The following is a 25,974-nucleotide window of genomic DNA, read 5'->3' as shown; positions in this document are numbered from 1 at the left end:
AGACTTCAATAGATTCTCGGATTTTTCGTTGGTAGAAGAATTGATTACATACAAGAATTTTAGCTTTATGGAGTAAAATCTTATGGCCAGTTTCGTGATTGTGTTCGGCAACTGTCTGAGTTTTAAGGGTTTTTGATGTTCTATGAGCCTAGTTGATATTTTTCGTCCGGTCTCTCCAATATATTTTTTGCCGCATATGCATGGAATGCTGTCAACTCTTGGCATCTCAGATGTAATTTTGTCTTTGAGGGATCGAAGATGTCGAGAGATTTTTGGACAAGTGGTAAATCTGGTTTTGACGTTATATTTCTTAAGAACTTTTGATATGTTTGATATTAGTTGTGGTGAAGAGTATTTTGTGATGGAACGTTGATAACCCATGATTTTGGGCGGAATGATGATGTGACAATGCATTAAGATATCGGAATGTATGCGTATGTTTTCTGTAAAGACATTGGGTATATTAGGTCTCATTTTCTATTGATGAGTATATCTAAGAATGGGAGGTTGTTATAAGAATTTTGGTATTAGGTGGAAGGTATGGAGAGCTTTCTTTTCAAATATATTGACGATGACTAGTGATAATGGAAAGTTTATAGCTATTCTCGACGTTTGTTCAAAAATTTGACCGTTATAACAAAAATACGTCCCAGACAAGCATTTTTCAATTAAAATGAGAATGTTTGGTTCCAGATTCTCGGATTTTAATACATCAGAAATGATGTTGAGGGTTTCAGGAGTAGAGATTTCAGTAAAGAGAATATCTTGCGCATCTAATGTAATGCTTTTTAGTTGTTCAACGAAGTAAAAGGAATTCAGTACGAAACTATCTATAGAAGTTAGGTATTTTTCTAGAAAATAAATAACCCGAAGAGGTACTAAGAATAGGACGAAGGGGTAATCCTAGTTTGTGAATCTTAGAGAGTCCGTAGAGACGAGGAATTTTAGAGTAATGAGGGGCGATAGATTTTTTCACGGAGCCTGATAGAGAAGAAGCCTTAATCACAGATTTATTCTTCTTTAGAACTTTTAATGACAAGGAATTGAACCGAAACAGAGAACACATCAACACATTCCTGGCTTGCTGGGCTCAGTTGTATTACTCGATGGCTTAACTAATTCAATTATTCTCAGTTCATATTATTTCCATTATTAACACATTATTATTAAAACCTCGGAAATGTTGGAATAGACGAATGCAACCACTACAAACCGAGTTAACCAATATTCTTTGGGATATTGTTGCTTATATTATGACTATATTCGATATTTCGATTCGTTTTTGGTTTTGTGTTTAGCTGAATCGGAAAAGGGATAGCATTCGACTTGAGTTTTTGCGGTGTACCTGTAGAGTTACCCGAACGTGGCGAGCAGAATATAAAAGCGTCCCTTTCTCTTTATGTGGGTGTGTCCCATTCAATATACATTACATTCTTTGTTTCCATTTTGTTTCAGCTCACACATAAATTGCAAAAAGTCCTTTTTATTAAATTATTGAAACGGTAATGTTCGCTTGGCGCATACAAAATGACGGATACTCGTTACGTTTCATATATACGCAGCAATTTCGGCCTGTCTGCCTTCATAAAACGTTTTAGATAAAAGATCAAATAGCTATTTTTGTCGGAAATGCGATTTTGTTCGGCGAAACGCGACGCATTTTTCCAAAAATGAACGGATTGTTTTATGAAATCCTTGGATTTTAAATACGCCAATATGGAACTTGAACATAATTTTTATTTGAAAAATATTGCTTATAAAAGTAAGTCTATACTATTAAAAGAACCACAGTTCACAAAAATAAATAATTTTGTAGTTCTATGTCACAAATATAGGTAACTAAAAATTCTTCGCAACGCGCTGTTATTGGATGTGACCGGTTGTGACGTCAATTCGCTCATAAGACTACGCGCCAGCCAAACGGTAGCATTAGCAACGCGTTCGTTTTGGTGGTTTTAATTTTAATTTTAGTCTTGATCCTGTCGTTTGCTTTTGATAATTTACATTTAGTGGATATGCTTATGGTGACATCTTACATACAAAACACCGAAAGCTTTTCTTTTGCTGAGGTTCGCGGTGTTAAATCTAAAAAGTGTGTTAATAGAAAATTTAGCCACTAGTTTTAAACTAATATAATATTGTAATCAGCTTAAAGTTTTCTAGAATTTTTTTTAAACTAGTGGAAATTTAAATACTGATTTTAAAGTATATTGGCATTGATAACTTAAAGCGTTATTTATTTTATACAGATCAGAAAGCCCTATGGACAAGTAGTGCAAGTTCGAACAATTAAAAATGTTAGCACTGTTAAAAGCTAAAGTGACACCTGGAGATAATGTTGACAAAAAACGATGGCTTTCATTTTCTGGTAAACGAATAAAAAGTTTATCTGGCGGTTTACGGGTTGTACTCAAACACGATTGCACGATTTGTAATATTGTTTTTATGTTACTTCCATTATTATCATGTAAAACACACTAAGCACAAATACCGGTGTAGATTAACCACAAACACACCTTTACATAAGTAAAAATAAACGTAAATGATATAATTCTCGGCCCAAAACCTGAGAATAACACTATAAAATATCGCCGTATCGATTGAAAAGTAGCGGTATGACGTCACGATCATTCCCGCGCGTTTAGTGTCGCTTAGTAGCAATAGCCGAGTGTCACAACTTGAATTATTTATTGCAACTTAAATATTGCGTTTTGAGTTTTGATATTTGGTATGCGTTATTTCTATACATTAACAAATATATTAAAGAAATAAAAAAAATGTTCAAGTTCCCTATTATCACGTACGCTACATCCAAAATTATACAAGTTATTCGCCATCAAGCAGAAAAAATCTATTTTTTAACAATAAAGCGTTATTAGAAAACAATATACAAAGTTAATTTTGAACATCTACTTTAACTTGTTATATGAAAATTATTCCTGGGGTATCTCGAAATCTGATAATTTTAGTTGATATTATAATTTATGTTAACGATACTAAGTGCGAAAAAAAAATTAAGTTTATGTCTAAATATATATTAAGGAAAATGGGGTCAGCAAATAAAATGAATAGTGGAAGTAACAAAGGTGGTAAGTGACATAATTTCAGAAATAGTATTCCCAGAGAAGTTTTGTGATCTAACAAGAGCAGAAAGTGATTAATGTTAAGCTCCCTGCAAAAAAACATAAATAGATGCCACCGGTAAGTTTCAGTATTATTTCTCATCTGTGTTAGTGGAAATTTGTGATGTGATGTGATGATGTACAGTTGGGTAATATAGAACCTGATACCGAAATAAAATACGTATATGGGAATTTATTTTTGAATTCGTATGACGAAATAAAAATGTTATTACCTAATGTGGGTTTTTCTTAAAAGGAAATTTTATAACATTATTATTACCATTTTACATTTTAACAGGACATATGTTTTTTTTTTTTGGTTCAAAATGATCTATTTTTAAAGTTTATTATTTATTCTTATTTTATTATTATTATTAGTTTATTATTATTCTGTTTAAAATCAACATCTCTAAACGAATGCTAATTTGTTTTGGTTAGTTTATCTAATAGTCAAAAAAGTGTAAGCTTTATTGTCCAACTTTGCTATTTTATAATTACTGTAAGTACAGCACAATTGTTACTAAGACGCAAGTTTAGTTAAATAATTGACATTGAAACGGAAAACGTGTAAGTTTAGATCTCGAACCTTACTACTTGATGGTTTAGGTAGTTATAGCCCCAATTATCACTAAGAGTTGAGAAATACAACACATAACATAACATAAACTCACCAACCAAACTACTCCTAACTATACCCGGACTGGCTAGTAGTTTGCAATTGTGATTATATGCCGATTCTATTTTGTCTAGAATAAATTATGGGCATATATTTAATATTGTAAATAAGGAATCAAATCCCGAACACTTGGCATTGCTTCATTCAAAAGGTCAAGTAAAGCGATAAAGGTTTATTAAGAGTTAAAAGCAAAAGTCGGTTAAACTCCGGTCTGTAAATCGTTTTGAGAGTTGAAATCTGGTGGTATTTAGCCTCTCGATTAAAACTTCTGAAGGTCAGAACCATTTGTCTTAGATATTTAATCTGGTTTTCGGCGTTCGTATTTATCGAACGAGACCTGATAATGCAATAAAACATTTTGATAATCTTTTTTTCCATCTATTGGCGCTTTGTTTAATTATTATGTTAGATATATTATATTACATTATATATTTGATTTAATTTATTCGCCGATTTTGTTTTTCTTAAAAAAAAAACGGTGGATCTTCTTGTTGACAAGTAGTATGCTTATGCCAAATGCTATCACGAGAATTATTTATCAATTAATATCAATGTGATATCTAATTATTGCTAAATAATTGGCAAATAGGTATGTGCATTCCATCACATTTCGCAGAGCTGCCGTTTACAGATCTGCATTTCATTTCTTTTTTCTTCTTCATTTACAAAATAATTTTAAACAATTTATTTAGTTATTTATAAACCTTTTTTACTAATGACAATTCATTCATCTATTGCAGTGGCTCTCAACCTTTTTGGGATCACGGAACACTTTTAAGTGGTCTCGATTTTGGCGGAACACCATTATCATAAAATTTGAAAATCTAATGTAAATCACACAAAATAATTGGAAGATTAATATTTAATTGAAATAAAGATATATATTACATGGTAACTTATTTTAATGAGAAATTTGCGCTTGACGACCTTTACAAATTTCCTCAAGGTTGGGTCTTATGTAAGAGAGCGCTACTCTCATTTCTTCTTCTAAATTGGTAAGTCTTTCTCTTTTTTTGCTTTTAATATTTGTTAGAGTTGAAAATCCAAGTTCGCACAGATAGGACGTCGAAAAGAGCAACAAGATATTCAACGCTCGTTTTGCAATAAATGGATGTTCATTCTCGATGGAAATCCAAAACCTTTCCACTCCTTCTTCTTTGAATTTTAGTTGTAACGTTCGATCCGTTGATATATTAATAAACTCATCTGCTTCCTGAATAGAAAAATCTTGGTTCATTATATCAAATTCACCAAATGGATTTCGCGCCCAATCAAAGTCTTCAATATTAAGAGATGGAAAGTAATGAGTTATTTTGTCTTGTAATATTGACAAATGCTCTGCCACATTTGAAATCATTTCGTTAATGTTAACAATATTTTCCGTTGCTAATAACGGAAACATATCAAATTTGCGATTTTGAGCAATACGATTTTTCCAAAGCAAAAGCTTTTTCTGGAAAGCTAGCAATTTGTCTGTGGATGTCAGAATATTTTCATTTTTTCCTTGAAGAGATGTATTGACTGAATTTAAGTAGCTGAAGATATCGGCTAAATATGCTAGCTTAGTACACCATGCATCATTTTCCAAATATTTTACGTATACATCATTACCCTCTTGTCTAAAAAAAACTAGCAATTCCTGTTTCAACTCATGAAGTCGGGTTAGCACTTTTCCTCTTGAGAGCCACCTCAATTCAGAGTGCAAAAGCACTCGACTACAAAATCCCTTAATACTGCCACGCATGGCTGGAGCTCCATCAGTACAGATTCCTGCGCAATTTTCCCAGGATAATTTCCATTCTTCCAAATAAGATGATACTGAATTAAATATGTCTTCTCCAGTTGCGTGACCAATAAGTTCCTTGCAGAATAAAAACTGATTTATTATTTCAGTGTCGTCAACAAAGCGAATAAATCCGATTAATTGGGCTTTGCCACTTATGTCAGTGGATTCGTCAATTTGCAGCGCAAAATTTTTTGTACTTAATTTCGCCGTCACTGCGTTCTCTATAAAACCTGACATATCTATAATTCTTCTTTTTATCGTATCGTCCGAAACGGGAATTTTTAGGACGTCTCGCTGCGCTTCATTGCCAAACATAATCTTAACAATTTCTAAACATGCGGGCAAAATTAGCGATTCTGCGATATCATGCGGCTTTTGCTTCAATGCAATTAGTTCTGCCACTTTATAAGAAGCGATTTGCGCTTTATCCGAAATTGTAACGCTCTTTCGAAAGCATGTTGCTTGCACTTCTTGATTTTTCAGCAATCTTTCGAAATAATCTTTACCTTTCGAAGTTAGACAAGAATGTTTTGTTGAAAGGTGTCGCTGTAACTTAGCCGGGACCATTGCACTGTTAGCCAATTTTTCACCACATACAATACATCTCGGAATAGGAACATCTTGACTACCGCTCCATGTAAAACCAAACTTCAGATATTCTTCCGAATAATGCCGAACTGATTCGGATATCTTTTTACGTTTATTTTCGGCATTTTTGTTGCCTTGCATATCTCCTTCAATTGAAGAAGACCTGCTTGTACTCGCCCCAACATTAACCTCACTTTCAGTCTTTCTTTTCAAAAATTTGTTCATATTTCAGATTTAAAAGTCTTGTATAAATGCTAAAATAAGCAACTAAAAAAGATAAGAATACTGTTAAAACTACACAACTTGCATTTCATCTTACCAATTTCCAACAATATAAAATATATATATACAATAAAAAACACACTCACGAAAACTCGATATTTATATTAAATTATGGCTGAACCGCAGATCGAAATTGCGCTTTTGTTATTTACGTACGAAGAAAGAGAAACAGCACGAAATCAACACTACGTAGCGCTCCCTGCGTTATCGAGTACACTAGAAATTTAGTGGTATTCCCCGGAGTAACTCCAAACGACTTAACTGCGTCGTTCGATAATTACACTGTTAATATTATTGACTGTTCAGCGAAAATTTAGAATAATATTGAATATTTTTGCTAAATTTCAAATAATTAACAAAACTATGTAGTATTTATTTTATAGTAATAAAAAAATTTACTGTTTCTTATTATATTATATTCAAAATTTTCGCGGAACACCTGGGACAGCTTCGCGGAACACCAGTGTTCCGCGGAACGGCGGTTGAGAACCACTGATCTATTGCTATTATTGTCGTATAAATAACCGACTGTATTTCCACAGCTTTTTGAATGAATGACGGCGTGATGCCCATATTATTGTTCGCAATGTTTTATTTCAAATCGTTAAAATAAGTTGTTTTTTTACTACATGTATTGATGCCTTTTGAGGAACAAACAAACGCGAAATATAAACACGTTGGCTAAAATTAAATATTAAATCATTGACGCTGACGTTACACCATTCGTTTTGAATGATAACTTCACAAAGGAGTTTACTTCGACGAGGAAATTGTGCCCGAATAATTATTATATTTTCTGAGAGTTTTTATACAGTATTTTTATTTGAATCGAAAAATCCGAATCGAAAAATACTAAAGCAAGTCGTTTTTTAGGTCAAAAATAACAGTGTGAAAAGAATACGTATTATATTTGCAAACCAAAAGCGTGTTTTCCTTTGGTCGTGACTGCAAATCTCTGGGTGTTGTTCTTCTTTGAGAGATTTTTTATCGAACCTACCACGCATGCAATTATTTGCCCTTAGGGATTGTACATTATCGAAACGAAAACGCTTTTCTCTTTGCTTTCTTTAGCTTTTCCAAACAACGTATGATCCACTGTGAAAATGAACCGAGATACGATTGAATTTGGTTCAACATATAAACTCGCATAAAACCTAGTATATTATTTCGATTGCTGTCAAACTATAATTTGTTGATCGCAAACTGTCGTAGCTAAAAAAATCAAAAAACACAAGTTATGACTTCCTAAATTTCCCAAAATTAACAAAATTATAACAATAAACAGCAACCTTTACAACGACAAAGAAAAAAAGACATTAAGCGATTCAGCTAAAATAATAAAAATAATGATTTGAAATATTCTGCAAAAGTGTGAAAGATTAGCTACAGGTCGCCGTAATATCGATAGAGTATTATTCATGTCGTTTCAACTATTTTAGATTAAATTTCTTGTCATAAATTATAACTTATATTATTGTAGCACATCTAAATTAATTTATAATATTTACAATACAATACAATTACAATAATTTTACTCTGTACCTGCTTATATATTGTTTGAGAGGAGCGGAGTTAAATGAGGGGCATACTTATTGTCTCGGATGACTGATTCTCGTATTGGCGACAGCTAAATATCTGTATCGCGGTTAAGATTTTTAGGCTTATAGACTTCAATAGATTCTCGGATTTTTCGTTGGTAGAAGAATTGATTACATACAAGAATTTTAGCTTTATGGAGTAAAATCTTATGGCCAGTTTCGTGATTGTGTTCGGCAACTGTCTGAGTTTTAAGGGTTTTTGATGTTCTATGAGCCTAGTTGATATTTTTCGTCCGGTCTCTCCAATATATTTTTTGCCGCATATGCATGGAATGCTGTCAACTCTTGGCATCTCAGATGTAATTTTGTCTTTGAGGGATCGAAGATGTCGAGAGATTTTTGGACAAGTGGTAAATCTGGTTTTGACGTTATATTTCTTAAGAACTTTTGATATGTTTGATATTAGTTGTGGTGAAGAGTATTTTGTGATGGAACGTTGATAACCCATGATTTTGGGCGGAATGATGATGTGACAATGCATTAAGATATCGGAATGTATGCGTATGTTTTCTGTAAAGACATTGGGTATATTAGGTCTCATTTTCTATTGATGAGTATATCTAAGAATGGGAGGTTGTTATAAGAATTTTGGTATTAGGTGGAAGGTATGGAGAGCTTTCTTTTCAAATATATTGACGATGACTAGTGATAATGGAAAGTTTATAGCTATTCTCGACGTTTGTTCAAAAATTTGACCGTTATAACAAAAATACGTCCCAGACAAGCATTTTTCAATTAAAATGAGAATGTTTGGTTCCAGATTCTCGGATTTTAATACATCAGAAATGATGTTGAGGGTTTCAGGAGTAGAGATTTCAGTAAAGAGAATATCTTGCGCATCTAATGTAATGCTTTTTAGTTGTTCAACGAAGTAAAAGGAATTCAGTACGAAACTATCTATAGAAGTTAGGTATTTTTCTAGAAAATAAATAACCCGAAGAGGTACTAAGAATAGGACGAAGGGGTAATCCTAGTTTGTGAATCTTAGAGAGTCCGTAGAGACGAGGAATTTTAGAGTAATGAGGGGCGATAGATTTTTTCACGGAGCCTGATAGAGAAGAAGCCTTAATCACAGATTTATTCTTCTTTAGAACTTTTAATGACAAGGAATTGAACCGAAACAGAGAACACATCAACACATTCCTGGCTTGCTGGGCTCAGTTGTATTACTCGATGGCTTAACTAATTCAATTATTCTCAGTTCATATTATTTCCATTATTAACACATTATTATTAAAACCTCGGAAATGTTGGAATAGACGAATGCAACCACTACAAACCGAGTTAACCAATATTCTTTGGGATATTGTTGCTTATATTATGACTATATTCGATATTTCGATTCGTTTTTGGTTTTGTGTTTAGCTGAATCGGAAAAGGGATAGCATTCGACTTGAGTTTTTGCGGTGTACCTGTAGAGTTACCCGAACGTGGCGAGCAGAATATAAAAGCGTCCCTTTCTCTTTATGTGGGTGTGTCCCATTCAATATACATTACATTCTTTGTTTCCATTTTGTTTCAGCTCACACATAAATTGCAAAAAGTCCTTTTTATTAAATTATTGAAACGGTAATGTTCGCTTGGCGCATACAAAATGACGGATACTCGTTACGTTTCATATATACGCAGCAATTTCGGCCTGTCTGCCTTCATAAAACGTTTTAGATAAAAGATCAAATAGCTATTTTTGTCGGAAATGCGATTTTGTTCGGCGAAACGCGACGCATTTTTCCAAAAATGAACGGATTGTTTTATGAAATCCTTGGATTTTAAATACGCCAATATGGAACTTGAACATAATTTTTATTTGAAAAATATTGCTTATAAAAGTAAGTCTATACTATTAAAAGAACCACAGTTCACAAAAATAAATAATTTTGTAGTTCTATGTCACAAATATAGGTAACTAAAAATTCTTCGCAACGCGCTGTTATTGGATGTGACCGGTTGTGACGTCAATTCGCTCATAAGACTACGCGCCAGCCAAACGGTAGCATTAGCAACGCGTTCGTTTTGGTGGTTTTAATTTTAATTTTAGTCTTGATCCTGTCGTTTGCTTTTGATAATTTACATTTAGTGGATATGCTTATGGTGACATCTTACATACAAAACACCGAAAGCTTTTCTTTTGCTGAGGTTCGCGGTGTTAAATCTAAAAAGTGTGTTAATAGAAAATTTAGCCACTAGTTTTAAACTAATATAATATTGTAATCAGCTTAAAGTTTTCTAGAATTTTTTTTAAACTAGTGGAAATTTAAATACTGATTTTAAAGTATATTGGCATTGATAACTTAAAGCGTTATTTATTTTATACAGATCAGAAAGCCCTATGGACAAGTAGTGCAAGTTCGAACAATTAAAAATGTTAGCACTGTTAAAAGCTAAAGTGACACCTGGAGATAATGTTGACAAAAAACGATGGCTTTCATTTTCTGGTAAACGAATAAAAAGTTTATCTGGCGGTTTACGGGTTGTACTCAAACACGATTGCACGATTTGTAATATTGTTTTTATGTTACTTCCATTATTATCATGTAAAACACACTAAGCACAAATACCGGTGTAGATTAACCACAAACACACCTTTACATAAGTAAAAATAAACGTAAATGATATAATTCTCGGCCCAAAACCTGAGAATAACACTATAAAATATCGCCGTATCGATTGAAAAGTAGCGGTATGACGTCACGATCATTCCCGCGCGTTTAGTGTCGCTTAGTAGCAATAGCCGAGTGTCACAACTTGAATTATTTATTGCAACTTAAATATTGCGTTTTGAGTTTTGATATTTGGTATGCGTTATTTCTATACATTAACAAATATATTAAAGAAATAAAAAAAATGTTCAAGTTCCCTATTATCACGTACGCTACATCCAAAATTATACAAGTTATTCGCCATCAAGCAGAAAAAATCTATTTTTTAACAATAAAGCGTTATTAGAAAACAATATACAAAGTTAATTTTGAACATCTACTTTAACTTGTTATATGAAAATTATTCCTGGGGTATCTCGAAATCTGATAATTTTAGTTGATATTATAATTTATGTTAACGATACTAAGTGCGAAAAAAAAATTAAGTTTATGTCTAAATATATATTAAGGAAAATGGGGTCAGCAAATAAAATGAATAGTGGAAGTAACAAAGGTGGTAAGTGCCATAATTTCAGAAATAGTATTCCCAGAGAAGTTTTGTGATCTAACAAGAGCAGAAAGTGATTAATGTTAAGCTCCCTGCAAAAAAACATAAATAGATGCCACCGGTAAGTTTCAGTATTATTTCTCATCTGTGTTAGTGGAAATTTGACCACAACAATGTTAAAACTTCTCCCAAGTGATGATTTTAACCGTGTAAAAAAGAGTTACCAGATGACCACTTATTAAACCATTTATTATTTTACATGCAAAGAAATGAATTCTTCTTTTTAAATTTTCGTTTTTGGTACAAGCTTGTAGTTTTATTAGACCTAGAAACTCTTTTTCTTTTTGTTAATGCTCGTGGACCACATATAAAGTGAACATTTTATTATTGTGTCACATAGTTTCTTATGCTGAGGAAAATTAATTGTTGACTGTGAGAACTGTACAATACTTTGGTATTAAATAAAATAAAGAATCTAGTGATCTTGAAACTAAAAAAATGTGAAATCGTCAGGTTTGCACTTTTGAGCATATTATTGCACAATAAGCATATATATAATATCTTTTGATATTAGTAACATTTTACAATGGCCCCGCTCATATACTTCATCGCGCACGTACCAATTTTATTCTCTTTAAAAAGCAGAATATCCTTCGGAATTTCCAATACACCATCAGGATTCTCTTCTTTTGTCTGATGTCAAACTACGTTCAACCTGTGTGGTAGTAGTATTAGCAATAAAGGTAAATGGATAATAAATACCCTGTGCAGAAGGACCAGAAGCAGCTATGTCCGTATTTTGTATATCTTCATTTATATGTTTAGTAGCATTAGTTGAATCTGAAAGAAAAAAATGAATATTAAATTTTTATGAAAAAAATCAAACTAAATTAACATTTTATTCTTATAAACTAAACTAAACTAAACTTTTATTCTTATAAACAGGGCTAGGAAATTTATAAACCTGTTGGTCTTTACTTCCAGGAAGTCAGGTATGTTGTGTTGCTTATCCATTGACCTTGAACTGACAATGCATTTGGATTCTGATATGTTTTACTCATCGCAGCTTTCTTGTATAATGTAGCTGACACGAACAATGCTTATTTTTAGCACTATTGTTTTCACCATTTTGTTTCACGTTTATGGTTAGCCTAATTTTTATTTTTAAAAAGCTCTAAAATACATAAGCAATAATTTTAAACGCCATTTTGTTATAGCGTATTGGTAAAAATGTGCAACGGCACTTACTCCGCTTTTTTTTTTTTTCATTCTATAACTTTTATTTTGAGTTTTGTTTACTTAGCCACACCAGTTTACGTTAGTTAGATAATTAGTCAAATTTCGTGCTTCCCTGGACTTTTTTTCTCTGCTAATAAACTAAAACATTCTTTTTGGCACTTACCACCTTTGTTAGTTCAACTCTTCAAATGTTATTTCTATTTATTTTATTTATTTATTAACTCGCTAAGAGAATAGAACTGCAAAAAATGACCTTTGCTGTTAATACCTGATTAAAACTCACTTCTCTAATAACAGTTACAGGCAACAAGGGTTCCAGCTCAAATGAAGCTCCTTGAAATGACTGTCATCGGCTACCACAACAAAATAAATAAGAACTAAAAGTTCAGATGTTCACGAAATTATATATTATGACATGACAATTGTTTCGACAACACCGTGTCTTTATCAAATGTAATATTTACAAACTACCTGCTACCACATATACCGAAAAATGACCATAAAACTTTAATTAATGTTGTTGTGCGAATTTAAGTTCAATAAAGGAGAGGTATTTAAATCTAATTGATTGTTAAGCAATACATTTGAATATCTGATTTTGTTAATCTCCATGGCTTCCAATAAATTTAATTTTCTACTTTTTGGGGCTGTATGTAAAATATCAAAATTGTCGTCAAAAATGTGTTTTTCTGTGTTTAAGTGTGTAGCATAATTAGAATCTAAGCTATTGTTTTTAAACGCTCTTTTATGTTCGTTAATGCGTTTCTTGAAGGATCTGCCTGTTTGTAAAATATAAATTTTAGAACAAGATCCACATTTTAACCTGTAGGCACCTGATTTTTGGGATTTTGGACATTTCGTTTTATTGTTTTTTAAATATTTTCCTATTGTGTTGTTAGTTCTGACAGCTATTTTTAAACCACATTTTGACAAAAGTTTTGAAACTTTTTCACTAGGTTCTCCTATGTATCTAATTGTCTAAAATTGTTCGTGTTCTGGATTAGGTTTCGGATAAATAGAGTTTACTGTTGCCTGTATTTGTTTTTTATTTATAATTTTATCTATAATGGACGGATTGTAGCCGTTGTTCAGTGCAATTTGTTTAATGATATTAAGTTCTTTGTTTTGATTTTCTGTTGAGAGTTGCGTATTAAGAAATCTGTGTATAAAAGAGTGAAATGCAGTCATTTTGTGTGTATAAGGGTGATTTGAACTGTTATGTATGACTGTGTCCGTGTGTGAAGGTTTATGGCTACCACAACCATTATGGTTCATAAAATCGATAGTTGTACCAGATTTGTAGACTTAAAAATCCTTATTTTTTAAGAGAATACAATGGCAAAAATACATGCGTGTGCTATATAAAATGTTACATTCTTGGTTAAAAAGTTGTGAACAAGAATTGAAGTTTAAATTTTTATTTTGCTCATTATTAATTTGGAAACTTTATTAAATACTTTTCAAAAATCCCAACTAATTTTAAAATACAGGATGTCTCATAGCCAATGACAAATCAGATGGTTTGTAAAAAAAATTGGTATCTTGACTTTGCTCTAACGTTTTTCAATACATGTGACGTAGTATAAGAGGTTATTTCAAAAGTAGCGATGAGTTACATTTTATAAATGAGACACCCGATACGTAAATTTTTTGCAAATTTCTATTTTCTCGTTTTCTTAAACCATCTGCCCCATACCCTGTCTATCTGTCTATTGTTTAAATTCTCCATCGCAGAATATTACAAAAACATACAATTCTTACAGCTTTTCAAAGAGAGTAAAAATACAAAAGTGTGTGTGCATCACGACAATAAATATGTCTTAAGGATTATTCCGTCTGCCTATTGAACAAGAAGGGTTTGATGGATGTTGGCCCAAGCCCTACTAAATTCTCAAGGATCAGAAGTTTGGTTGTAAAAAATGATTTACTGTCCCTCCCGAGAAAGCAGGTAACACAAAAATTGTCTGTTAAAATTTATCTATATGATACTGACCGTAAGAATATTTGATAATGGAGAACAAATCCCTATGCGTACCGCAATCGTACTGAAGATTTACTAATACGTTTCAAAATTATTGTAGTTAACGATAATAAGCAACAATGTCACTTTTCTTTGAATCTTTCAACGTAGAAACTTCAAACTTCTATTTTCTTTACCTGATTTTCTCGTCGAAACTCGGAATATTAAATAAATAAATAAGAACTAAAAGGTTTTTTTTTTGACAAATTTGATAAAGACACGGTGTTGTTCGTGAAAATCTCAAATTTTAGTTCTTATTTATTTTGTTAAATGGATTTTCATCAAGTAAAAGCGACCTCAGTTCAATTTTTGAATATTTAAAACATTCATGAATTGAATAATATTGCATATGTAAAAGTACACAAGAAAAGACCAAACGGATATAAAAAATATATATTATGTAAACAGTTTTCAACTCAGGAACGACTTTTAGAAATGCTCTGATCAAAACTAGACACGTCGAATCCAGACCAAAGACGCTCTAAATGTTCGACTCAAGCAACACGAAAAAATATATAGAAAGGCACGATACTGAGATCTGAGAGAGCAGATCATATTTGGTCAGGGAACTTAAGTGAAGGAATCGTGTCACTTCAGTAACTATGCACTCACTTTGACAAACACTTTTTTCTGTTGTGTTATGTGTCCATAATAATTAGGTTATTTAATTTTTGCGTTGTTTCATTCGTTACTTTTTATGCAATCATATCAAAAAGTTGTTGGGCTGCAGGTACTACGCTACCAACCAAAGAAAAAGAATGTCTAAATTTGGTACGCTTTATGAAGTTTGTTCTGGTGAAAAATTATTTTGAAAATAAACGCCAGGTCAAGCATGGTCTGTTTTGCTGTATTCTCAAATGCAAACAGCTTTCTAGTTGGATAATAAACAATCCAAATTTTTTGCTTTTATATTGGCAAGGGGGGGGGGGGGTAATTAATTATGAGTCTGAGTCAGAGTAAAAGATACGTTGAATTGTTCATAACTTTCCACATAAGAAAGTTATTACCGGCAATTTCCCTCTTTCTTTATACGACGTACTTAATTAACTGCTAATTTTAGAACATGTATTATGGCACCTTGAAAATGAAACAACATCCGGCCCAAAAGCAAATGGAAAATTTTTCCAAGTCAAAAGGTTTATGCATGACTTTTCGTTTATAATATTACTTATATTGTCTGTACAGCGCTGACAAGCTCTCTTCACAATTGCCATCCAGAATAACGAATCATGATTTTAAGGGCACTCTTAAATAATTGTATTTCCTTTTCAGGATTGGACGCTACAAATAAAATTCGTACAGCAGAGAGATGCCAGTTTGTACGAATGCCAAGTGTCCTCACACCCTCCAACTAGTATATTTATAGAGCTCAACGTCGTCGGTAAGTCAATAATATCGTTCCTACCTGTTTTGGGCTAACCTGTATCAAAATTTACTTTACTCGATATTAAATTAGAATTTGGAGTTTACCGATAAAAACCATGACAAATGAGGAACTAAATACACCTAATTAGTAAACCTAGCTTTTGTGATTATTAGGTTTGCTTAATTAGCAAAATCTATCGTTTCTGGCGTAATGACCTACAAAATCCGGACTGAGTTCGTATCTAATACCCTCCCATCCTTTTATTATCTGTTTTCCATTCTCTCCTTCGGGCTTTGTCGGCAGGAACCCCTGCATATTTGATGTTATAATAAATATGTAAATATCTGTTTGTCTACTTGTGAGTCAAGCAAAGTACCATTGAATTTCCTAATACAACCAGATGTCACAAGGCTCCAGGGCATTGTCACTCAGTTTATTTTTATATTGCTCGGGTGTGTCGTTTCTGTGATGAGCGGAATATTAACGACATATGAAAAAGTTAAACGCACTTACAAAGCACGACATTTAAAATATAAAATATGTATAGTTCGTTTCCTTAGAGTGTATTAGGGATTACACATTAATGCACATTTAATTAATTAGATCGGTTAATTTCACTAATTTTGATTTAATTAATTCGATTAAATTAGCAGATGGTAATTGAATGATTTTACTCATAAATCAGAAAAACTTTTTTTTTTAACTAAACAACTTGCAAAATTTCTGTATTATCCAAAACTAACCCAAACTTCGATTCAGTATTGACTTAAAATCAACAATAACCGAATTATTAGCACCTTTAGAAGTTGTCTACAATTTCGTACAATAAAACTCGAACTAAATTAAGTATTTAAAGACATCCCCAATTTGTTCCATACATTTTGGGATATATTTTAATACAGATTGTAGCCCATAAAACTATTTATAAATATTCTGCGTTCCTCCTGCGTCGGCTGTTGATGAATTGAAGTTGCTGACGTTTCACCGATCATCCTGCTGGCTTTTTCAGAGCTCAACTGAAGCTGGGTCGCATTGTACTCTGTATAAGTGAATACCTATATATTGTTTGGCAGCGGGCGGAGGAAAAGGATAGGCAAGAACGTTGTCTCGGATGGCTGGTTCCCATATTGGTGAAAAGTAAAGACCTGAATCTCTGTTAAGACTGTTTGGTTGCTTATAGATTTCAATAGAATTGATTACAGGAAATAATTTTAGTTTTATCGAATATGGAATGCTGTAAACTCCTGGTGTGTCAACCGGAATTTTGTCTTTGGGGGAACGTAGATGCTGAGAGGTTTTTGGATAAGTGGTAAATCTGGTTTTGGCATTATATTTCTTAAAAACTTCTGATATGCAGTCAATAAAATATTAAATGTAAGGAAGGAGAATAGTGGCATGTGTGGGGTTGCTTTCTGACGGGTTGTAGTGAAGTGTATTTTGCATTGGAACGCTTAATATCCGCTAATTCCCAGTGACTACAGTTCTCTCAACAAGAGAGTTGGTAACCCATTATTTTGGGTCGGGTGATGATGTGACTATCGATCTGTATGCGTAGGTTTTCGGTAAATACATTGTCCCGATGTTAGGTCTGATTTACTATTGATAAGAATATCTAAGAATGAGAGGTTATCTAAACAATCTGAACAGAATCCAATGTGAGGTCTTATTTTCTATCGATAAGAATATCTAAGAATTTTTCACCAGGAAGCTAAATAACAAAAGCATAATCAACGTAGCGTTTCCATAATATTGTTTATAAATAGAGGTTATTGATAGCTTTCATCTCAAAGGCTTCCATAAATATATTTGCGATAACTGGTGATAATGGAAAATCCAGAGCTCTTCCAGACATTTGTTCAAAAATTTACCGTTATAAGAAAAATATGTTCCGGATAAGCATTTTTAAATTAAGATAAGAGGGTTTGGTTCCAGATTCCTAGATTTTCATAAATTTGAAATAATATTGAGAGTTTCAGGAATAGGGAAAGGAAATGGAAGTATTAAAGTACGAAACTAATAGTTTTCCCTGTAAAAAGTTTTATCAGTATAGGAGCTAGATATTGTGCTAGGGAATAGGTTGGAGAACCAATGATGCTGACAATAGGTAAAAGAGGTAATCCTAATTCAATTACATAAATAGGTGAAATATTTGAGTCCTATGGAAAAAATATGTGAAGGTTTGGTGATTTGGAGACTTCAGTCTCAATGTTCTGGCTATGCATGACATGGAATGCCAGAAAAGTTTAATCCAGGGAACTCAAGTCTTAATTGTCAATGCAGAGTTTCTAATATATTATAACACAAAGTTTGCAAAGTCCGAGTACTTGATTCATATCAACTATTTGGACTGGATGAATTTCTAATGTTCATCAATTCAGAATTCAAGAAGTGGATTTCTGCGTTTACAAATACGAAGAATTTCTAACATACCAAATGGTAAAGTAAGGGGTATGCAGTGTATTGCGCAAACCATAAATGATCCTACCATATAGTTTTCCAAAAAGTGCATGCGTTACTTTACTCTCAGTGGATTCTGAGATAGAAACGAAAATACAGAGAAGTATAAAAATCTGTTTTCCAAACTTTTCCATGTTTGGAAAATGTTTCCAAAATTCAAGTTCGCGGAGCTTTGAGCAGAATTTCTCAAAATTTTTGTTCAACAAAATCTAGATTAAAACGTTTAATTACTCCAGCTGTTTGTGACTTCCACATAAACAGGTCAATCAAGTTGGGCCGCCAATAATGATATTGGGACCTCGTATGGGGCTGATTGATGGTTAACAATAGCTATAAGATTTCGTACGTTCGATAACTCGAAGCTTTAAGCGAATGACATCTTTGTAATGCAGCGAGTGGCTTCTGTCCATGGCATGCGTTTCGCAAAGTTTGTGATAGGGACTCTATTAACTGTTATGTGGTACGGCATATAAACAGTCAACCTGAAGACCTGTTCCCAAAATTTCGAGCAATCATTATAAAAATATTAATTGTATTTTTCCTATGATTGAAATATAATTTTTCTTGATTTACACATACTACATATTACTGGCCAACTAGTTTGATTGCAAAATGAATTCTTCAATAAATAATACTTATGACAATAGAACGCTTTTTATTTTTACCTCAAAAATTGTGCATCAAAAAAATTCAAGAGGGCATTTGTGTATGAAAATAAACGAGAAATCCAAATATGAAGTCTATTTAGGGAAAATACGTATGTGTATCGCTTTGCAACTTAATTAATTATTAATGTATGTTACGTAGGTGCCCACCAAATATCAGTAAAGTATCTCAACAGAGCTTCATTTTGTTTCATTCATTTTCTTGCAACTAGCTTGAACCTTTAGGTGATCGCCACTCATAACACTTTCGATTCACTCCAAAAATAGCTTTATAAAAAATCCTTAACAAGCGGTGAATTTGAAGGATTTAAAATAGTTTTTCAACACCATTATCGATTTTTTATAAAAAAATAGCTGAAAAGTACTGCATCAACTCTATAATCCTTATTATCACAGTAATTTTTATGAGAAGGAAAATCGATTTAATTACCCTCATGGTACTAGTATTAAATGTTCCTGTTGAAGAGTGACGCTCAGTCCTGGCTGGGCTGATCTAGCCTGTAAAATTATTAACCTTATTTGCGTTGCTGTTAATGTGTGTTTCTTGAACCAAAAGGGCCTCGATTTTATGCTTGAGATAACATAAATTGATTGAGTCAAATATGCTCGAAAATGATCAGATCGGATTTCATTTAGCAAACTATCCAACGAATTCGAAATAGCAGCCTCCACGTTCGCATTTCATGGGGTCAATACGCCGTCTATAGATCCCTTTGATCGCCCAAGTATCACATAATTTATGTGTGTAGTTACTAGAATCTATAGGCACGAACAGGGTCGTAATGACTTTCATCCCATTTTAGTAATGTAGTGGGATATTCGGTAAACATGGAACAAAAACTGGCGCACCCAAGTTAACAGTTGTCGCTTCACAAACTATTTTTAGCTTTCCCGTCGAATACCAGAAATTTTATCTTTCGAAGAAGTTAGTCCGGGTCGTGAGTTGAGCATCAAAAACATACTAAAACGTTATAGAACTAGCTAGTCTTTGATTAAAATGAATTGATATGGCCAACTACAATAAGAAGATCAAAACGGTAGAAATAGTGGTCTAGTAGTGATGTATAATTTTATTAAATGTAATGAATGTTGATTTTCCTTGCCTGGCGCCTTATTTGTACTTTTCTCCTAAAAGTCTCCTAAAACTGCAGATGCTTTTCAATAGCAATACGGCAAATACGAATTTCTTCCAGAAAAAGTGCTAACAAATGTTGCAACATGATTCCCAAGTAACTGTCAATCAATAAATCGCCCAATTTTGCCGCAGTTCATTTATATTACCCATCAATTTTTCACACATTTGATCGGTTTATTGAAGTTGACCCTTCATGCAAAATTTACAACTGATCACTCATATATCATATTGAGTTTGCCTGATAATAAAAAAATAACAATGAATTACTTAATTGTAATATTCTACGGTTTTCACCAGTCATCATGACGTTCTATTTTTTGAGGTTATGTTCTGAACGTCCCACATGGAGTGTAAGGTGTGAGGTTATGCGTTGTGGAAGTGTCTTTATGCAACTAGTTATTGAAATTGACTGAGCTCTTTATGCAGATAAATATTTGTGGAGTTAATCCATTCCTCGTTAAATCTGATTTCTCTAGGTTCTCTAGAACATTGTGACTATGCAAGTCGAGATCTATGCGTAATTGCCTATTTCGTTAAGCAGCGCTCAAATTGACACAAATTACAGCAGTTCAGAAAGTTATGTTAAAAATGCTGCTGGCGCAGATTTGTCGCAACTCCTGTCAATGCCAGGAATAATAGAGAACCTTACTTTAAAGCTTTTTGAACCAGCCTGGTTCTAATCCAAAATTTTAGATGGATTAAATTCAATGTACAGCAAAAATCTTGGCAACAAATAATTATTATTTCTAGATTGTATCTCTTTTTTTCCTGCGAAACCGCCTGCCTCTAAAACTTTATCTTGGAATTCCCTATCACGGAGGAAAAAGTGAGGCTTCTCCTAAAATAAATTTTTGTTAAATCGACGTCCCCGACTTCGCATTGTTCACAGCAATTTTTCCAAAGTTTCTCCGGTTGCCCGTAGATATTCGGTAACATATTGCTGGAGGATGTTCGCCCGAAATGTCAGCCAGATTTTTCCGGAATTCTGACTGCATAAAATGGAAATGTGATTTTGTTCTCGGGCGTAGCCTCTTACCGTAGCGATGTGATAACGCTTACACAACGTGACTTTCTGAACCCTTGGTTATTACTTATTTGGTGCATTTTTAGCGGTTATTACATTTAAGTAGCTATAGAGGAATAAATGTACTTATGTCCGCTAGCATTTTTACTCCTAGAACGCGAATTTTAGCTTTGAATTTCTATTGATTTTAGTTCTCATTTGTAATTATTAAAATCAAATTGTCAAGTTTTTTATGCAAAAAATATCAGTAATACAACATAGCAATTTTTTGATCATTTTTTAAAGCATTTATTAACCCAGAAACGGAAATAAAATTTTATTTGGACAAGCTGATAGAGAGGCTAAAATAAGAGTTCTTTTATAAAATAGCGAAACGCTTTTTCGAAAAAGCTTGAAAATTTTATGCTTGGCGGTTTTCCACTGATTTGGGCTCAATTTTCATACTTTTACCAAGAAGAGCTTCTTCCTTTTCATAAAAACTTCAATTTGAACAATAATTATTCTAAAAACAATAACAATTATTTGGAATGTATCCGTTTCTTCTTTTACTGGTTGCATTGCGTTGAATTTTTGCATCATTTTTTCTTCGTTTATCTGTATTAATATCTGTTTTCTAGTATCTTGATCAACACTGGTACTTCGATTTGCGTGTATCGATCGGTGTTATATTTAATTAGCAGTTTTTCATGCTTTCGTGTTCTGCGACATCTTCTGGTAGGGTAATTGTCTATTCCAATATCGTCAAATAAGTTCTCTACGCATACACCGCGGTGATGAGTTTCTTCGTTACAAAAGTTAATTCCTTCCATGACGGAGCATGTTTCTACGGTAAACTGTCTCTTTTCCGCTTGTTCCATGTAAGGATATTGGGATATAAAAATCGATTGATTAAAAGATAAAATACTTTTAAATTGTGGTTGCTAACTTTCTATATAAATTGCTAGATATTTAAACATTTTATTCAAATCTGTCGTTAAAATAAATAATATTATGAAGCGCATTAACTTTTGCAAATATAATAGCGTCTTCTAGATTATCTAGATACATAATATGTGGCAATCATAATTTAATTGCTTTATTATTGCGTGAAAACTATGATGGTCTAGTAAAGAATTTATCGTCATTAATACTACATTTTGGAATATTTTTAAGCCAGTGTAAACTTGTCCTCCTCATCTGGTGGTCTGGGTATACAACTACCCTTTAAGTCAACAATTGAATAGGTGTTGTTTTTTAAACAGCGACTTCTACACACATTTCCATGAAACTTTAGTGGCATATGAGACTTTGCTACATTCAGCAATCAACGTGCCTGTTGACGATTTGAAAGTCTTCAAAAAAATAGGGCTTCAACATTTTGAGAAAGAGAAGTATAGAAATCTGCTACGAAATTTATTAAACAAGATCCATAAAGACTGTCCTATAGCAATGAGTCCGAAAGCAATCCATTTGCCACAGTTGTCCATCCTAGGTCGGTGTATAAATAGGTATTTTACAGAAGGGAGTAGAAAAAGACACTTTCTTCATATTTCTTAATTTTTAAACATGAGTGGAGGGAATTGAGTCTTTTTTTCTTTAAATTTAGTTAATTCCATCCTTTCCCCACTTTAAAAAATATATGTACAGAATGTGTTTTTTTATATAGTTATATATAGTTATTAATGACTGAATTTTCGCTAACTTTAAAGTATATATTTTACAAAGCTATTACAATTACGTATGACATTTTAGCCCTGTCGGCAATTTTTTGCAAATAAATTCGTATTTATTTATGAATTTATATTCAGACAACAACATTATTAAAATTGTTTCGTCTTAATGAACAAAATATCCGAATTACTTCGTCAGATACACAAAGTAACAAAATTTGTACTTTGGCATATTAATCCTCTCGGAAGCTTGGCTTGTATTTCAATTTTAGTTTTGTGTCTTAAATCTCGGATATAATCTCTATGTACCTGAAAATCCAATTTTCATTCCTAATAAAGCAAAATGTTCCAATTTCTCTTAATTAAACTTCCAATTTTCTGCCCTCATTTAAGTCGAAATCTGGTTTTGAAATTTGTTGTTGTGCCGCTATTAAAAATTATCGACTGCGTTGTAATTTCACAATGATAATAATTCCGTCCGCGTTGAGCAATTTCCGTGTTATTTGTGCTTATTTACGTGTAAATTTGAATCGATCTTTTTTATTGAAGCGGTGATCTGTTTAATAAATTTAATGAACCTTTCACTTATCCTAATTATTCGGTGCGTTCTAACTTCAATTTCCGCAATTTAGATACTCATTTGCGCAAAAAAAAATTGTATTTAACTGAATTTATGGAATATTGAAGTTCCCTACTTTCACGATAGTTCAAGTTATCGATCTAGGGGGGCACCAGTCGGTTTGGTTTGGTTATTAGTCTCTTTAAAATTTATTTTAAAAAACCCAATAACTAACGCGCTAACCTCTGAATGTCGTTCAGAATTGTATATTAAAGGTAGTATTTCAAAAGACTTTTTCTGACTTAATGAACTATACAACAATAATTAAAATGAAAATAAAAGTTAAGCATACATACTAAACTAGAGAAATATCAACTTGTTTGGTCTGTTCCATATTCGCTTGGGTCCTATATAATTGTCTGCAAATTAGCGTAAGAAATCCTTTTAGCTTTAAAAATTTTGCCAAAAAGGGTAAGTTCATTATATTCATGAACAATGAGATTCAGATATTACCCTGTTTCGCGCTAGATTCTTTTTATTTAATTACTTATTTATTTATTTAATTTGTTTGACTTTTCTTAATACTTTCATAAATTTGTGATCTTCGTGATGTAGATGCAAAATTATGTTTTTGTTATTTTGTGTATCCAGTGAATATCTGTAGAGAATTTTGTATGAATAATTGGACATTATGTAAGTAAAGCATAAGAAAATTGTATTTAAAAAATATTTGGTATTAATCTCGATAACAGTTTATATAGATTTTAGCTCATCAGAAAACGTAATTCAGTACTCAGATTTTTATAATAACATGGAGCTTCAGTGAGACACGGCGACAATTTTAAAGTGCAATTGCAAAACATTTTTTTTTATTTTCACAACGTGGTAATTTGTCTCATTCTGCTTAGTATTCTTGACTTAAACAGGCCTTCGTTCTGGTGTAGTTAATTCCCTTGGTATTCTGTATATACATTTAAAAAATTTTAGATTTAGCTTCGGACTGCTTCAAAATTATACATTGCTTTCTCAAGCACATCCATTAAAAGAGAAGAAAATATAATGCATATAAAACTGGTTAAATGTGTGAAAAGTTTTCAAACGCTTTATCAAATTACAAATATGAATCAATGGCATTCGTATTGAATCTCTAGTCATAGAAGTCGTAGAAAAACTGCTTTGGGGTAATAAATTTTATCATTCATATCGTAAAGACTCATTCGTCAATGTTCAGTTTTCGGCTGGCTTTATGAAAAATCAAATTCTTTTGTAGTTCAGGTTTCGACAATTTTATTGGCTTCTTCAAGACCATAAAAGAGACATATACTTAAAGTCGTGTTCTGAAATAAACCAATGTACAACAGCGCAATAATATATAATATAAATTTTAACAAAAAAATGTATTTGTATTACTATTATTGTATTGTATTGTATTGTAATTATTGTAAAGAAATAACAAAAAAATAAAAATAGTACTAATAACAAACAAAAGTTAAGTATTTGTGAAATATTTTAGGGTCCTGAAGAGTGCAGTAAAATCTCCGAAATGTTGACCACATAAAATATAATTGCTAGTGCAGCAGAAACAATAGAGATTCCTATTGCTAGTCGTTTTTGATTTTGGTTAATTATGCAAAGAAATAACAAAAAAACAAAAAATAATACAAGTGATAAACACTAGTTACCTCTAACAATAGTTAAAGTATTTGCGATGTATTTTAGAGTCCTGAAGAATGCAATAAAATCGCCGAAACGTTGGACACAGAAGAATTTTATTTTTCATAAACCCAGACGAAACAATACCGATTGCTATTCGTTTGGCGACCTTGGTTTATTATGCAAGGAAATAGCAAAAAAGTGAATATTTAACGGTTACAATAGTTAAAGTATATGTAATATATTTTAGAGTCCTGAAAAATGCAATAAAATTTCAGGAATGTTGACCACATAGAATTTAATTTTTCATTAACCCTGCCGAAATAGTACACACTCCTATTGCTAGTCGTTTTCGATTTTTATTAATTATGTAAAAAGTAACAAACAAATAAAGAATAATACAAGAGATAAATAATAGATAACGCTAACAATGCGTAAAGTATTCGTGATATATTTTACGGTCCTGAAGAATGCAATAAAATCGCCGTAACCAAACAATACAGGTTGATATTACTATCCGGTTGCGATCTTGGTTAATTATGCAAGGAAATAACAACACAAATGCGTGAATGAATATTTAACACAAACAATAGTTAAAGTATATGTGATAAATTTTAGAGTCCTAAGCCCATCCAATCCAATATCGAAATAGAAGCTGATACATTTTTTGTGTAATAGATATAAACATATTTTTTATTGTCTATATTATCTTGTGATTGTACCAATATCGGAAAACCTAACTTATGTTTCCAGAAGCGAGGGCGGATATCGAAGGACCTTCCGAAAAGTACCTGAAACCAGGAAGTGGCTTGCGATTGCAGTGCAGTATCCTACAAAGTACCGAGCCCCCAGCTTATGTATTTTGGTAAATATATATATGCGCATGATCATTTTAGATCAAACTGTCCTATTTCTTTACACTATAAGTACTATAAAATTAGTGAATACAATACCACAGTATTATAAACCTGAGAAATGTTATATTAATTACAAAACCTTTGGATTCCT

General features: G+C 32.4%; 1 protein-coding gene across 2 annotated transcripts in view; it reads left to right on the top strand.

Moving 5' to 3' along the window:
- Window positions 1–25,974, top strand: part of LOC132699489 (limbic system-associated membrane protein-like) — a 410,528-nt gene that overhangs the window by 347,529 nt on the left and 37,025 nt on the right. For both annotated transcript variants that reach the window (XM_060666249.1, XM_060666242.1), the window contains exons 5-6: window positions 15,731–15,839; window positions 25,720–25,831. In XM_060666249.1, the coding sequence (XP_060522232.1) occupies window positions 15,731–15,839; window positions 25,720–25,831 (221 nt within the window). The remainder of the gene's footprint in view (window positions 1–15,730; window positions 15,840–25,719; window positions 25,832–25,974) is intronic.

The sequence above is a fragment of the Cylas formicarius genome, unplaced genomic scaffold, assembly GCF_029955315.1.
Source record: "Cylas formicarius isolate icCylForm1 unplaced genomic scaffold, icCylForm1.1 PGA_scaffold_10__41_contigs__length_53128322, whole genome shotgun sequence".
Classification (NCBI taxonomy): Eukaryota; Metazoa; Arthropoda; class Insecta; order Coleoptera; family Brentidae; genus Cylas; species Cylas formicarius.
Note: the sequence above shows the minus strand (reverse complement) of the source record. Positions and strands in the feature narration are given on the sequence as shown.